This window comes from Xenopus laevis, chromosome 8L (genome assembly GCF_017654675.1).
Source record: "Xenopus laevis strain J_2021 chromosome 8L, Xenopus_laevis_v10.1, whole genome shotgun sequence".
Taxonomy (NCBI): domain Eukaryota; kingdom Metazoa; phylum Chordata; class Amphibia; order Anura; family Pipidae; genus Xenopus; species Xenopus laevis.
In genome coordinates this window covers 112,667,946-112,685,783 of record NC_054385.1, presented here as the reverse complement: position 1 = coordinate 112,685,783, position 17,838 = coordinate 112,667,946, and the positions used below count along the sequence as shown (strand labels likewise).

Below are 17,838 nucleotides of genomic sequence, written 5' to 3'. Positions count from 1 at the left end.
GCAACATTGTTTAAAAATCAACCAGGCGTAAAGCAAATGCTGCTTTCAATAGCAATTGGGTTTACAAATAACTTTAAGGGTCAGGGCACACAGGCAGATTCAGGGAGATTAGTCGCCGGCGGGATGGCACTCTGCGCGATTCGTTTTCCGAAATCGCCTGAAGTTTCCTCATGAGGCGACTTCGGAAAACAAATTGCGCTGTGTGCCATCGTGCCGGCAATTTACATTTTAGCCGGCGGGGAGGCAGGAGGAAGTAAGAGGAGATTTGTCGCTGCCCTTTGACCATAAATATGTTTGTGTAGGAGGTACCGAGATTGCAGGGTGGGAGGCTGATTTGTTATATTGCAGCTGAAATACTCTTGGATTATCTAGTTTAATTGGCTGCTCTTCATAATGAAAGAGGTAATGATATATAGTAGGGGTAGGCAGGTTTTCCCAGGAATGCAGTATTTAACTTTTGCTTAAAAAAATGTTACTTTCTTTTTCAGACAGGGAAGCATCAGTATCGATAACGGCTTATATGTGCGGCTCATGAGACCACTGTGAGCTACAATGGGATATTGTACAGACTACAGGACAAATACTTACCTTTAAGCACCTGGACTGGTGGTGCCAGCAGTCATGACCACTTCTCATGTAAACGGACATGTAACAGAAGACTCTGACAGTGACAAGCAGAGCTCAGATCTCGCCGCTCAAGAGGAGCCACCCAAACACAGGGAAATGGCCGTCGATTGTCCCGGGGACTTAGGTTCGAGGGCGATGCCCATCCGACGGAGCGCCCAACTAGAACGCATCCGGCAGCAGCAGGAGGACATGAGGCGCAGGCGGGAGGAGGAAGGGAAGAAACAAGAGCTGGATGTTAATTCATCTATGAGGCTTAAAAAGTTGGCACAGATTTTCCCTAAAACTGGAATTGACAACCCTATTTTTGATACTGATGAAGTGCTGGTGTTGGAAAGTCCTAGCCGGGCTGTGAAAGTACTGGGTATGTACTAACATTTGATATATGTATTGCCTATACTACTGTGCTACTCCGACATACATAAATGCCAGAATTGGCTGCTATCATCTTCCCATTAAAAGTTAGAAGATGTGGTTCAGGTTTAACCGCTGGAAACACACATCGTTTGGGATGCAGTGATATATGACCTACTGCCAGAATATGTGAGCCTTTTCATTAGGGATGCAGGATTCGGTTCGGTATTCGGCCAAGATTTGGCCTTTTTAATCAGGATTCAGATTCGGCCAAATCCAAGTGCCTGGCTGAACCGAATCCAAATCCAAAAAAAAATCACATGACTTTCCGTCACTCAAACAAGGAAGTCATAATTTTTTTTTTACTTTCTTTCCATTTCATTCCCTAATTTACATATACAAGTTAGGGTTCAGATTTGATTTAGTATTCGGCTGGATCTTTAAAGGGATACTGTCATCAGAAAACATGTTTTTTTTCAAAACACATCAGATTTCTGCACTGAAATCCATTTCTGAAAAGAGCAAAAATATTTTTTTATATTCAATTTTGAAATCTGACATGGGGCTAGACATATTGTCCATTTCCCAGCCGCCCCAGTCATGTGACTTGTGCAAGCACTTTAGGATGGAACTACTTTTTGTCAGACTGTTGTTTCTCCTGCTTAATGTAACTGAATTAGTCTCAGTGGGACCTGGATTTTACTATTGGGTGCTGATCTTATATCTACCAGGGAGCTTTTATCTTGTGTTAGGGAGCGGTTATCTGGTTACCTTCCCATTGTTCTGTTGTTAGGCTGCTGGGGGAGGGGGGAAGGGAGGGGGTGATATCACTCCAACTTGCAGTGCAGCAGTAAAGAGTGACTGAAGTTTATCAGAGCATAAGTCACATGACTGGGGGCAGCTGGGAAACTGACAATATGTCTAGCCCCATGTCAGATTTCAAAATTAAATATAAAAAAATCAGTTTGCTCTTTTGAGAAATGGATATCAGTGCAGAATTCTGCTAGAGCAGCACTATTAACTGATGCATTTTGAAAAAAAAACGTTTTCCCATGACAGTATCCCTTTAACAAAGGATTTCTGATTTGGCTGAATCCTAAAATAGTGAATTCCGTGCATCCCTGCTTTTCATCTCCAGTGTCCGTTTCTCCATTAGAAAATCTGTCCACCACAAAACTAACCTGGTTACAGCAGCAATTGGTTTTGGTTTCCAAATACAGTAGAACCCCTATTTTACGTTTTTCAGGGGACCAGAAAACAATTGGTGTAAAATCAGGGAAATGTATTATGCATAATATATAGGTCGGACCACAAAACAACAATGTAAAATGAGGGAAAACTTAAAATCACATGATGTAAAATTGAGGTTGCACTGTAGATGCACATTAACTGAGAAAGCAGGGAATTGTAGTTTGCAACAGCTGGGGCTTATTTGCTAACATTGGGGACAACCTACTTTATGTTGGTAAATGAATCCCAGTACCTTCCTGCCTTAAATCTTACCCAGAAACCTGCTTCTTAGCTGAACTGGGCGTAAGATTCCTTTTCACAAATATGCCAAGTGCTGATGTCACCGGAGTGATGTGGAATAACTTTGTCTAAACGAATTAGTTCAGCTCCGGAGAGCAGCAGTGATTTAAGGAGCACTTGTAGGTGCACTAAATCAAATAAATAGGGTTAATAGAAAGGCAGGATTTATGGCTATCTGCACTGAAGCAATACTTTCACATCTCTACTTTATAAATGGCCACTTTATGTGGAAAATGCCCTAGCCATTTGCCGGGAGCTGATAATGTCCTCCAAGCAGCCTGTTCAGGGTCACAAGTGATACACCGGGTGTTATCGTGGTAAGTCTACCTTTATGCCCCTCACTCTGCCACCACACGGTGCAACAGAGATATTCTGTGCACTGCCGAGGGAAATGCTTGCACAAAACTTCTAATAGTGCTCAGTGCCTGACTCCCAGTGAAAGTGAACAGAGTAGTCAATATTGTGTGTGCTTCAACCACCTTATTTAAAGGAAAAGGAAAACTACCAAAGCAGTTTATTGCCAAAAGATAAGCCAGATTAGTGCAAGCTATAACACTATATTTTTTCTGCAGAATGCTTTACCATTCCTTAGTAAACAGCTCTAGAATTTGTTTAGGATAGCAGCTGCCATATTAGCTTGGTGTGACATCACTTCTTGCTCGAGTCTCTACCTGCTCACTCATAGCTCTGAGCTCAGATTAAAGCAGGGAGGGGAGGAGGGAAGAGAGAGGAGCAAACTGAGCATGCTCAACCCCTAACCCTGTATATTTATGCTGAAAAAAGGAAGTCCGATACAGAAGCCCATGTGTACACAATAGAAGGAAAGAAATGTGGTTTCTTTTGACAGAGGACTCAGAGCAGCATTACTTTTAGGGTTTACTTGTATTTATATAGACCTTTCTGATAAAGCTTACTTAATATTAGCCTTTCCTTCTCCTTTAACCTTGTAGGTTGGATGCAAAGCACTCCAGAAACCCTTGCCAGGGGTTTGCATAGACAAAGAGGGAAAAAAAATATCGCTGCGGCACCTCTTAGTTGCAAAAAGTGAAAACTTGGATTTATTAGATCAAATAACCAGGCAATCTTTCGGGCTTATTCTCACCCTTTCTCAAGCCTAACTCAATATACAAGCTATTTAACCCCCTCTGAGTGGGAGTGTACCACTATAGAACCCTCCCCCCTAGCACACAGTCTAAAGGTGGCCATACACAGGCCGATAAAAGCTGCCGACAGACTGTGTCGGCAGCTTATTGGCCCGTGTATGGGGGCCCCCGACGGGCTTCCCCGATCGAGATCTGGCCGAAAGTCGGCCAGATCTCGTTCGGATGGGACAGAAAATCCCGTCGGATCGCGGCCGCATCTGTTCGTTGATGCGGTCCCGCGATCCGACCGCCTGTTTGCCGAATGCTAGGATCCGATCGTTGGGCCCTAGGGCCCACGATCGGATCTGCCCGATATTGCCCACCTCAAGGTGGGCATATCGGAGGGAGATCCGCTCGTTTGGCGACATCGCCAAACGAGCGGATCTATCCATGTATGGCCACCTTTAGTCCATTGCTTCATCTTTTTAGAAATGTGATAGTCCATTATTCATTGTGTCCTAGACATAGTGCATACCCATCTCAATAAGAAACTTAGTGTTAAAAACACAAAAATAAGCATAATAAAAACAATGGTAACTTTTCCCCGGATAGGAAAGTTTCAGATATACCTTCCTCAATGCAGTCCGGGATCTGGCACCATTTCTTAGTTATACTGCGAACCTTCAAAATAAAGGAAGGAGCATTAACCAACAAATTATTAAAAACAATCTACATACTAAAGGGTGTTTACTCACCATAGAACAACAGGGTATTTACCTTAGATGAAAGAAATAGCCGTATACTCTGTTAAGACCTTTAGGCTAAGGCCACACTAGGCGAAAGCGCCGCGATTTGACTCGCGGCGACTTTTCGCCGCGACTTTTAAGCCGCAATCGCTGGGGAAACTTTTGCGCTGGCGTCTATGGGGAATCGCGACAAATCGCCAGCGTAAAAACACACGCGGCGATCTTTTTTCTATTGTCGCTCGAAATCGCCTAGCGAGGCAATTTCGAGCGACAGTAGAGAAAAGATCGCCGCGTGTGTTTTTACGCTGGCGATTTGTCGCGATTCCCCATAGACGCCAGCGCAAAAGTTTCCCCAGCGATTGCGGCTTAAAAGTCGCGGCGAAAAGTCGCCGCGAGTCAAATCGCGGCGCTATCGTCTAGTGTGGCCTTAGCCTTAGGCCAAAGTATATCTAGTTTGTTAATCCAAAGCATTTCCCAAAACATTTCCCGGTGAAAGTGAAGGCCAAGTTTTCCCTGGTACAGTAGCCAAGAGGGTTTCCTTCAGTTGTGTCTGTTCCAAGAAGTAAAACGTTTAAGCACATCTGAATATTTTCTTGCCTGAACAGCAGTAAATAAACCTGTGTATGACGTCCATTAACCTGTGTATAAAAGAATAAATAATACAAGCATTCCTATGGGCTTACCTCACCTATCCCCATAAATCTAATTTATTGCTCAGACTTTGGATCCTGCTTGCTGGGAAGCTTAAAGGGGTTGTTCACCTTCCAAACACTTTTTTCAATTCAGTTGTTTTCCAGAAATAGACTTTTTTTCCATTATTTATTTTTTACTGTTTTTACAAAATCTCAGTTTAAAGTTGAATGTCTCTGTGTTCAATCTGGCAGCTCAGTAATTCAGGTACAGACTAAACGGTTACAATTTTGCAACATTTAGTTGATACATTTTTCAGCAGCATCTCCGGATTATTAGCAACTATTGTATCAGTTCTAACAGCTGGTTGTAATGAAACTCGGCTTCTGCTCAGCAGGGACAAAGATAAGGAATGTATCAACTAACTGTATCAATTTAGAACAGTTTACAGGGTCAGCGACCCCCCCCCCTCCCAGAGCTGCTTCAGAAGGGGAAAAATTACACTTGACACTTCAATATTAGAAAAACGGTCACACATAGAAAATAGAAAGTCATTGGAAATAGTCGTTATTTCTGGTGATCAAGTTCACCCTTTTTCCTATCAAGCTTTTTTTTTTATTATTACAGAGAAAAAGAACATGATTTTAACAAATTTTAAATATTTGGATAAAATGGAGTCTATGGCCAACGGCCTTTCTGTAATTCGGAGCTTTCTGGTTAAGGGGTTTCTGGATACTGGATCCTACACCTGTACAAACTGTCCCATTTCCAAATAGAAACTGCCTGGGCAGCAATAGCACTAAAGCTGTCATGCAATGTGGAAAAGCTCTGTGAAACTCTATGGAAAAGGTGCTCGACTGACTGTTAGTAGGGAGTGGGGCAGGTGTGGGATCAGTTATCTGCAAACCAATTATCCAGCAAGCTCTGAATTACGGAAAGGGTATTTCCCATAGACTTCATTAAAATCAAATAATCCAAATTTTTTACTTGATCCCAACTAAGATATTGGGTTTATTTCACGTTTACATGATTTTTTCGCAGACGTAAGGTATGAAGATCCAAATTACGGAAAGATCTGTTATCTGGAAAACCCCAGGTCCCGAGCATTCTGGTTAATAGATACCATACCTGTACCTTCTACTTGATCCCAACTAAGATATAATTAATCCTTATTGTTGGCAAAATCAGCCTATTGGGTTTATTTAATGTTTGAATCATTTTAAGTAGACAAAAGGTATTAAGATCCAAATTACATAAAAATCCCTTATCTGTATCCTGAGCATACCTGTACTGCAAACTTTATTCACTATAAAATGTCAGTAAAGCTCTTCCGTGAAATAGCAGACCCCTAATTTTAATAAGCGGAGGTGTCTGCAACATACCCATCTGAGCATATATTTTGATAAGAAATGGTTCCTCTTTAAATTGTTAGTTTTAAGTAAATGAAAAATAATTTTTTTCCCTCCTATGTTATATTTGCTGCTGACTTGCAGGGCAACGTTCCAGTGATGTGCGTCAGCATAATGTGCACCCCTTGTGCAACAGTGAAAGGGCCCTCCATCCCTCCCCTATGCAGGGAGTATTTTCATAACGCTTCTCTTGCTGTCTTCTTGCTGACTAATCACATTCCACCCCCCGGAGTAATTCATTTGTTACATTTAGAGGCACATTTATCAAAGGTCGAATTCCAAATTCATGTACGTAAGTTTTTCAAAACTCCCCTAAGTTCCCATAAATTCGAAATTCGACCAATCGATAGTTAAAAAAATAGGATTTTTAAAACTTGGATGAATTAAATGGACCCCAAAAACTGAAATTGAATTAGATTGGAATTTAAAAAGCTTGATTCGAGTTTTTTCTCTGAAAAAAAACTTGAATGTGAGAAGGCTGCAAACAACTCCACATTGATCCCTGGATCTCTCCCATTGACTCAAACAGCAATTTGGCAGGTTTTAGGTAGCAAATAGTCAGTGTCGGACTGTCCCACCGAGATACCAGGAAAGCTCCCTGTGGGCCCAGGAGTCAGTGGGCCCTCCTGCTGCTAAACATTTGACCTATTTCATGGCCATTACCTATTTCTATGAGAATAAAGGGCTAAATAGATGGAATAATAGGTTATAGTATGTAAAGAAAAGAGACTAGGAGAATAGAGGTTGTCAGGAGAGAAAGAAAATAATACTTAGTCGGCCCCTGGTCTAAAGGTTTTTGGGTGGGCCCTTGGTCTAAGGGTTTTTGGTGAGCCCCTTGGTGTCCGAGTCTGACACTGCGAATAGTCAAATTTGAATTCTTTTTTTTTAAAAAAACGAAATGTTTATTGATTTTCCAAAGAAAATTTTCACATAGCATTGCTTAGATATTTAACATATAAGCATAAAATGTCATGAGAAAAATAAAATATAAATTAAATAGAGTAAAATAAAATAAAGCAAAATAAGAAAATAAAAGAGGGTAAAGTGTGGCAGCTGGACTGAATACTGTAACAGATATATACGCTTAGTATAGCGGGTTCCAATAGAAATTCGAATTCTTAAAGTTGATAAAGCATGAAAAATCTCGAAAATCGAATTAGAATCTTTTTAAAAAAAATTAGAATCTAATTTGAATAACTGCCTAGTCGAATTTCACAGTTTTGATCGTAAAACAAAACGAAAATTTGAATTTCAAGTTCGAATTTTCAATTCGAAACTTGATAAATGTGCTCCTTATAGGGGTTGTTCACCTTTAAATCAACTTTTAGTATGATGTAGAGCAGAGGCTCCCCAACCTTTTTCACCCGTAAGCAACATTCAGATGTGTAATAAGTTGGGGAGCAACACAAGCATGAAAAATATTTCTGGGGGTGCCAAATGAGGGCTGTGATTGGCTATTTGGTAGCCCTGTGTGGATTGGCAGCCTACAGGAGGCTCTGTTTGGCAGTACACCTGGTTTTTATACAACTAAAACTTGCCTCCAAGCCTGGAATTCAAAAATAATCACCTGCTTTGAGGCCACTGGGAGCAACATCCAAGTGGTTGGTGAGTAACCTGTTGCTCACGAGCTACTGGTTGTGGATCACTGATGTAGAGAGTGATATTGAGAGACAATTTGCAATTGGTTTTCATTTTTTATTATTTGTAGTTTTTGATTTATTTAGATTGTTATTCAGCAGCTCTCCAGTTTGCAGTTTCAGCAGTCTTGCTAGTCTTGCTAGGGTCCAAAATATTCTAGCAACCATGCATTTATTTGAATAAGACTTGAAGAGGGCCTTAATAGAAAGGTGAGTAATAAACAGTAGCAGTAACAATAAGGGGCATATTTATCAATGGTCGAATTTCGAATTGAAAAAACGTTGAAATTTGACTCCAAATAGGTTCTAAGAGGTCCCCCATGGGCTAAAACAGCAATTCGGCAGGTTTTAGATGGCGAATGATCGAAGTTGAATTTTTAAAGAGACCGTAAATGATAAATTTCGATATTCAAGTTTTTTAATTTTTTTAAAATCGAATTTGGACTATTCCCTAGTCGAAGTACCCAAAAAATAGCTCGAAATTCGAATTAGAAAATTCACCTCAACCTTTGATAAATCTGCCCCATAATGTGTAGCCTTAAAGTGGACCTGTCACCCAGACACACAAATCTGTATAATAAAAGTTCTTTTCAAATTAAACATGAAATCCAATTTCAATTTTTTATTAAAGCATTCAAAACTGTTGTAAACTCATTTAAAAATCTCAGCTGTCAATCAAATATTGTCTGCCCCGCCTCTATGCCTAGGCATAGAGGCGGGGCAGACAATTGCTTTCACTTTCCATTCAGCACTTCCTAGATGTCACTGCTCTCCCCACATTCCCCCAGTTCTCTTTATTTAATTGTATTGCCAGTGCATGGGGATGGACAAAAGGTCCCCCATTCTGGTGCACAAACAAGATTCTGAGATGATACAAGGCTTGTCTTAATAACAGTGTCCACAAAATGGCTCCTGCCTACTTGCTATAATTATGAATTCCCAGACTGAAGGAAACAAGATTCCAATAATTTATATAGTGTAATTAAAGTTCATTTTGCTTGACTAATGTGATAAAATAGGATTCTGAATAATTTTTTTGAGTGACGGGTCCACTTTAAGGCCCCCATTAACGGGCCGATAAAAGCTGCCGACAGACCAAGTCGGCAGCTTATCGGCCTGTGTGTAGAGCCCCCCGGCGGGCCTTCTCGATCGATATTTGGCCCAAAGTCGGCCAGATGCCGATCGGGCAGGTTTGAAAATCCCTACAGATCGCGGCCACATCTTTTCCTTGATGCAGTCCCACGATACCACCGCTTGTTTGGCCTCCATTTTGATACGATCGCTGGGCCCTAGGACCCAATAATCGGATGAGCTTGATATCGCCCACCTCAATGTGGACATATCGGATAGGGATTATCGCCAAACGAGTGGATCTACACGTCTGTGGCCAACTTTATAGAGCATTTGTTTTTAGATTGGATCAGTGACCCCCATTTGAAAGCTGGAACAAGTCAGAAGGTATTCATCTAATTCAAGAAGTATAAAAAATAAACGATGAAGACCAATTTAAAAAGTTGCTTAGAATTGTACATTCTATAACATACTAAAAGTTAACTTAAAGGAGAACCACCCCTTTAAAGTCAGTATATTCTTTTGTGCAGGGAAAAGCTTTACCAAAAACAGTTTCATTGTTCATAGTGTAGAGTGTACACCTCTTTGTGTGTATGTGTGTGTCGTGTTGGGAATGCACAATACTCTGCTTGTTGAACCCTTCATGAATAATAACTTACCCTAAAGGGCGGCGGTGCAGAGATGACGGTAAGTCCCGTGCCCCCAGCGTGGGGGAAATGGTTACGCGGCAGCATTGGGTCCCCTCAGAATTGACAAATTTACAGCGTAAAAGACTCAGAATGAAAACTTTCCATTGAGTCATTGCAGGGCTCTATTTGCGTAGATTCTTTTTTTTTTTGCCTGGGTGGAATCTGAATTGGCAACAATGTGACTGTGAATCTAATTATGCCCCAAATAACAGGGTGCCCATTTATCCTGGACAGCTGTCTTTTTATATGATCTCGTCAAAGCCTCTTTGTGTGTGTTCTTTATTGCTGCTCTTTCTGCTGTCCAGGCCCCCGCGGCATGTCACTGCTTTTGCTTTTCCCAGCTGACCTAGACTCTCCTTCTCATTCCATCAGGGCTGTGAGTGATAAGAGTATAGTGACTGGGAGCCCTGCAATGCTCTCTCTTCCCACAACTGCCTCCAGCTTCTCTCCTCATGGGACACAATTGCTGCCGCCTGCTTGTGACTGCAAAGTGAGTGGGTGCGAGCGTCTCTGGGGTGAATGGGATTGCGTCTGTACGGATGACTTCCATTGAGAGCATGGGGCTGTCTGTCTTTATGTTATGGAGCTCAACCAACTGACACAGAGGAGAGGCTTGCATGATATGTAGCCATGTAGTCAGGTTTATGATCATATGCTGTTCCCTTATGTGGTCTGCCATACTGTATGTCATATGACTAGAGGAACTCTAAACCATGATGAGTTCTGGCATGATTTTTATGATATTATTGTGTAGGCGCCATCTCAGGTCATTTTGCCTGGTCATGTGCTTTCAGAAAGAGCCAGCATTTTAGGATGGAACTGCTTTCTGGCAGGCTGTTGTTTCTCTTACTCAATGTAACTGAATGTGTCACAGTGGGACCTGGATTTTACTATTGAATGCAGTTCTTAGATCTATCAGGGAGCTGTTATCTTGTGTCAGGGAGCTGATATCTGGTTACATTCCCATTGTTCTGATCTTAGACTGCTGGGGGGAGGGAGGGGGATATATCACTCCAACTTGCAGTAAAGAGTGACGGAAGTTCAGGGTCGGACTGGGGGGTCCAGGGCCCACCAGGGCTGCCACATCAGGACCTCCGCAACCCACAAGGGCCCCTCATCCCAGTCCCCCTCTGCCCTCTTCTGCCCCCCCTCACGACGCATACCTACATTGGGCTCATTTGTGGACGGGACAAGTGGGTGGAGCAGGCGGAGCAAGATACACAATGGGCAGGGCAACCAGGCGGAGTCAGGCACCAGGTTGAGGTCAGGAGCAGAGGGGGAGGAGGCCGGTGGGGCGCACGAGGACTGGGGCCCACAGCTTTTTTTTCCCCGGCATCCCACCGGGTTTTTTCCCAACAGCTGGGAAACTGACAATACGTCTAGCCCCATGTTAGACTTCAAAATTAAATATAAAAAAAATCTAATCACACTTTTTAGAAACTAGTATCAGTGCAGAATTCTGCTGGAGCAGCGCTATTAAGTGATGCATTTTGAAAAAAATGTTTTTTCCCATGACAGTATCTCTGTAATGAAAATAAGTATGTTACAATGTTATGATACAGTAAGGCAGCAACTAAAGTCTTCAGAGAGCCGAGTTCGTCATTTACATTTTTAGGAAATACAGCAGCTCTGTCCCGCTATATGTTTGTGGTGTCTTAATCGCCAGCATGTCTTGACTGTTACATGTGAGCGACACTTAAATGTAAAAAGTCTCCGAGAGCCACACAAGCATGAAAATGTCCTTGGAGATGACCAAATTAGCACTATTGTTACTTATTTGCCAGCTTTGTTTGGTGCAATATTATGTCATTGAGCCTCCTAAACTTGCCTCCAAGCCAGGAATGTAAAAATGAGCATTTGCTTTGAAGCCACTGGGAGCAACAACAAAGGGGATGGTGAGCGATATGCTACTTCGAGGCCACTGATTGGGGGTCACTGCTGTGCACAATGTCATTAAAGGGGACCCGTCACCCAAAAAAAAAATATTCAAAATCCTATAAATTATTTGAATCTTGTTTCCTTCAGTCTGGGAATTCAAAATTATAGCAAGCAGACAGGAGCCATTTTGTGGACACTGTTATTAAGACAAGCCTTGTATCATCTCAGAATCTTGTTTGTGCACCAGAATGGGGGACCCGATGTCCATCCCCATGCACTGGCTACATAATTAAACGGTGAAAAGAACGGGGGAGAGCAGTGACATTTAGGAAGTGCTGAATGAAAAGTGAAAGTTATTGTCTGGCCCGCCTCTATGTTTAAGGCATAGAGGAGGGGCAGACAATATTTGATTGACAGCTGAGATTTTTAAATGAGCTTACAACAGCTAAGAATGCTTTAATAAAAAATAGAAAATGGATTTCATGTGTAATTTGAAAAGGACTTTTATTATACAGATTTTTGTGTCTGGGTAATAGAAATTTCTTTTATGCTAGGTTTATGAAAGAGAGTAAACATAGATTGTGTTAAGTCCCCTCACTTGAGATTTTTCTGGCCTGTGTGTAATACAGCACCAAAAAAATAGAGCATAGGTTTTGCACAACCGTGAGATGGTCTGTGTATATGAGAACTACACTAGAAGCTCCTTGTGAGTTGCATTGCCTTAGCTGTGAGATGACTGGGTTTTGTAGATCAGAGCTAGCCTTAGATTTCCTTGTGTTCCGCTGAAGAATTGGCTTTCAATAACTGTAAGATGACTGGACATATGTACATCAGAGCTGTCATGATTTTTATGATTTCTAAATTACACTGTTTACACTACAAATAATTCACTCTACAATATAAAATTTCATTCCTGAACCAGCTAGTGTATTTTTTTAGTTGTAATATTATAGGCAGCCATCTCAGGTCATTTTGCCTGGTCATGTGCTTTCAGAAAGAGCCTGCACTTTAGGATGGAACTGCTTTCTGGCAGGGTGTTGTTTCTCCAACTCAATGTAACTGATGTGTCTCAGTGGGACCTGGGTTTTACTATTGAGTGCTGTTCTTAGATCTACCAGGCAGCTGTTATCTTGTGTTAAGCTGGCCATAGACGCAAAGATCCGACCGTACGAATCCTCGATTCGTACAATTTTTGGATTGTGTGTTGAGTGTTCCGACATCTGTTGTGCCATGCCGATCAGTCGTTCAGTTGATCAGACAGGTTAGAAAATTTCTGTCGGCTGCCGATAATATCTCTGCGTGTATTGCTGATCGGACGATTTTCAGTGGGAGACTGTCACTAGCGTTTGTCGGACATAACTTTCGTACCATTGCTGTCAGGGGCAGAACATCGGCTGATCTGTTCTTTTACTACTTTATTTGATCTGAAAGGTTAGTGGCAGGTCGGGAGATGGGGAAGTCCAATAAGTCTGATAGTTCGAGGAATCAAACGATCAAATCTTTGCATCTATAGCCAGCTCTAGGGAGCTGCTATCTGGTTACCTTCCCATTGTTCTGTTGTTAGGCTGCTGGGGGGGATGGAGGCAGGCGGTGATATCACTCCAACTTGCAGTACAGCAGTAAAGAGCGACTGAAGTTTATCAAAACACAAGTCACGTGACTGGGGGCAGCTGGGAAACTGACAATATGTCTAGCCCCATGTCAGATTTCAAAATTGATTATAAAAAAAAAATCTGTTTGCTCTTTTGGGAAACGGATTTCAGTGCAGAATTCTGCTGGAGCAGCACTATTAACTGATGCGTTTTTCCAATAATAATAATAAAGTCAATAATAAAATGTATTGAGGAGAGATTCCATAAACTTGCGACTGACTCTTTGTATGGTGAGTTTCTCTTTTCTGTCCAGTTTAAATGTGCAGCAAATGTTTTATTTGTAATCATAAAATGCAAATATTTTCAGGGTGTTGACAAGCTATGGTGGCTTCAAATGTTAAATGATGTTCATTTTTCCCATTTCAGAGATTGAAGACTTGTTATCGTCGCTCAAGGATATCCAGCACACCTTGGTAGACTCTCAGAGCCAGGAAGATATTGGCTTACTTTTCCAACTGGTGCAAAATGTGGACTTTCAGAACGCCTTCAAGATCCACAATGCTGTGGCCGTGCACATGAACAAAGTCAGCCCCCCGTACCCGCTCGTTCCTAACGCACAAGATCTAACACAAGAGGTCAGTGGTTCATCTTTCTACACTACAGAGCAACAGTAGTTTCATGTAAAGCAATCGTGTTACTGCTGTGTCTCCAGATATCCTTTAAAGGGATTGTTTACCTTTGAGTTAACTTTAATATTCTGAGACAATTCGCAATTGGTTGTCATTTTTATTTGTGTTTTTTGAGTTGTTTTGCTTTTTATTCAACAGCTCTTCATTTTGCAATTCTGCAATCTGGTAACTAGGTTCCAAATTACCCTAGCAACCATGCACCAATTGAAATAAGAGACCGGAATATGAATAGGAGAGAACCTGAATAGAAAGAGGAGTAATAAAAAGTAGCAAAAACAATACATTTGTAGCCTTACAGAGTAGTGATGTGCGGGTCGACCCGCACCCGACCCTAACCCGCCCCCGACCCTAACCCGCCCCCTCCTGAACCACACCCGGCCCGGGCCTGCTCCTGCCCTCTTTTTATAGACCCACACCGGAACCGCCCTGCAGTGATGCCACAAAAGGGGCGGGGTCAGGTGGAAGTCTATAAATTCTGGTGCCCGAAGCTGTCGGTACTAGGTCGCTAGGTCACTAGTTTTTGTGCAGGAGTCAGCCCGATCCTGCCCAACTTGCAGGTAAACCCACGGGTTTAGGGTTAGCCCGCACATAACTATTACAGAGCATGTGTTTTATAGACTGGTCGTCGACCCCCCCCATATGGAAGCTGGAAAGAGGCAGATTGAAGAAGGCAAATACAGGTATGGGATCTGTTATCCAGAAATCCATTATCCAGAAAGCTCCAAATAATGAAAAGGCAGTCTCCCATATACTCCATTGTATCCAAATAATCCAGATTTTTAAAAATGATTTCCTTTTTGTCTGTTATAATAAAACAGTACATTGTTCTTGATCCAATCTAAGATATAATTGATCCTTATTGGAAGCAAAACCAGTCTATTGGGTTTATTTAATGTTTACATGATTTTATAGTAGACTTAAGGTATGAAGATCCATATTACAGAAAGATCCAAAAAATCCCAGGGCACTGGATAACAGGTCCCATGCCTGTAATTAAAAAAAAAAACTATAGAAAATAAATAATGAAGACCAATTGAAAAGTTGCTTGTCCATTCTATGACATACTAAAAGTTAGTTAAAAGGAGAACTAAACCCTTAAAACGAATATGGCTAAAAAAGCCATATTTTATATACTGAACTTATTGCACCAGCCTAAAGTTTCAGATTGTCAATAGCAGCAATGATCCAGGACTTCAAACTTGTCACAGGGGGTCACCATCTTGGAAAGTGTCTGTGACACTCACATGCTCAGTGGGCTCTGAGCAGCTGTTGAGAAGCTAAGCTTAGGGGTCGTCACTAATTATCCAGCAGAAAAAGAGGTTCCCCTGTAATATAAGCTGATGCTACAGGGCTGATAATTAAATTCTGATGCTAATTGCACTGGTTTCTGTGCTACCACGTAGTAATTATCTGTATTAATTACTAATCAGCCTTATATTGTGACATTTCTATTCTATGTGTACTGTATATTGTGAGTGGGTCCCAAAGCTCAGTAAGTGACAGCAGCACAGAGCATGTGCAGTGAATCAGCAGAAAAGAAGATGGGGAGCTACTGGGGCATCTTTGGAGACACAGATCTTTACTGCTAAAAAGCTGTGGTTGCCTCGGGCTGGTACAGAAGCTCAAAACATCATGTACAACATTTCTACCTACTTCTCCTTTAAAGGTGAACTACCCTTTTATATTGCCATGATAAGCATGGGGAAGTGGAAGACATTTATGGCATAACCAGATGTAAATGGGTTGAGGCCAGTAGGTAAACATGGCCGACAGGGGAGGAAAGGCCACATTTAATGCTTCAAAGAGCAGTTCTACATTCTGTTTGATAAGCTGGAATGTGAGAGTGAGAGCCTGTCAAATGAGAATGTATATACAAAGCTCCCACTTAACGCCTGTGCTCTGGCAAAGAGGCAGAGCAGAGGGATATCTGGTGCCTTTTACTAGTTAAAAGGAATTTAAATTTAAGACGAACCTTCATTGTAAATGTGGCTATTTGCCATTGTGCACGGGATCATTGTTGATCGCTGTCCCAATATGCCCTGAGAAATGACAATTTTCATAGTTTACTAATGGGATGAGCTTTCTGCAGATCTTAAAGGGCTTTACTATGGCTGTATACAAAGCTGGATTTCTGTATATGAAAGGTCCAATTTATCTTCAGATTTTCCAGCAGAAATGTGCTTATAACTGTGTAATCCCTACACTTGCATAGACTTATGGAATATATATGGATGGCTTTAAAGGGGTGTTTCACCTTTAAGTTAACTTTTAGCAAGTTATAGAATGGCTGATGCTAAGCAACCTTTCAATAGGCCTTAATTTTTTTTCTCTTTTATAATTTTGAAATATTTTCCTTCTTCTGACTCTTTCCAGCTTTCAAATATGGGTCACTGACCCCATCTAAACAAAACCAAATGCTCTGTAAGGCTACACATTTATAGTTATTGCTACTTTTTATTACACATCTTTCTATTCAGTCTCTCTCCTATTCATACTCCAGTCTGTTATTCAAATCGGTGCATGTTGCTAGGGTAATGTGGACCCTAGCAACTAGATTGCTGATAAGGCGAACTAGAGAGCTGCTGAATAATAACTCGAGCATCAGAAATCATTAAAATATGAAACCCAATTGCAAATTGTCTCAGAATATCACTCTGTACATCATACTAAAAGTTAACTCAAAGGTGAACATCCCCTTTAAAGGATAAGTAAACCTTTAAAATAAGAGAATGTAAAATTTAGGAGGCGGCTATTCTAAGCACTCTTGTATTGTACATTCATTGTTTATTTTTCTTTAATTCAAAGCTATTAAAGGATACATGTACTGTTATAAATATAAATAATATAAATGAATTGTTTCTGACCACCAAGTAGTCAAGGAAGTTCTGCTTAGGAAAGTTTTTTTTTTTTTTTTTATTTTTTCCTAAGCAGAAGAACATCAGAGCAGCCTCTTTCTTTCTCCTGACAACTTCCTTGACTACTTGGTGGTCAGACTGGTCAGTAACTGACCAACAGGTGGCACTGTTGTAACAAAATTCATTTATATGAACCGTACATGTATCCCTTAATATCTTTGAATTAAAGAAAAATATATAATGATAATAATATAATGTACATTGCAAAAGAAGTGCTTAGAATAGCCCTCTCATCCATTTTACATTCACTTATTTCAAAGGTTTACTTATCCTTTTAGAAAACTCATTGTCCTTGCATTGGAGAGGGATGTTTACAGATTGTTTGGCCATGGCTCCAGTGATGCTCTGCCCTTTCACTGTCCATCAATGTCCCACTCTGGCTGCTGGTTTTTGACAGCTAGACAAAGACTGCTTAGGATATGTTAAATGTATGGGCTGAGTCAGTTGTGAGGGAAAATAAAGCAAATTAAATAATTTATACATTGGGATTTTAATATTTCCATTAGTCAACTCCTAGGATGCGGAGGCCCATCTCCTGATTCATCTCTCACTTGCATGAGTTTAGCTGAGCTGCCACTAACTCACTAGGGGGCAGATTTATCAAGGGTCGAATTGAAAATTAGAATTTTCACATTTTTTTATGGTCAAAACTGTCGAATTCAACTAGGGAGTTATTCAATTCCAAGACAAGCTTTTTTAAAAAAGAAAAAGAAAAAATCTAATTTGATTTCCAAGATTTATCATATTCTAACCCTTTAAAGGAGAACTAAAGCTTAACTAAAGACGTAGGGTAGAAATTTTGTACATTGTTTTGTGCTTCTTTACCAGCCCAAGGCAATCACAGTCCTTTAGCAGTAAAGATCTGTGTCTCCAAAGATGCCCCAGTAGCTCCCCATCTTCTTTTCTGCCGATCCACTGCACATGCTCTGTGCTGCTGTCACTTACTGAGCTTAGGGATCCACTCACAATATACAGTACACATAGAATAGAAA

General features: G+C 41.1%; 1 protein-coding gene across 1 annotated transcript in view; it reads left to right on the top strand.

The window, feature by feature from the left end:
* Window positions 1-486: 486 nt before the first annotated feature.
* Window positions 487-17,838, top strand: part of pals1.L (protein associated with LIN7 1, MAGUK family member L homeolog) — a gene marked incomplete at its 5' end in the record, with an annotated part of 32,872 nt that continues 15,520 nt past the window's right edge. The window contains 2 exon segments of the mRNA NM_001091798.1: window positions 487-988; window positions 13,669-13,877. Of these exon segments, the coding sequence (NP_001085267.1) occupies window positions 622-988; window positions 13,669-13,877 (576 nt within the window).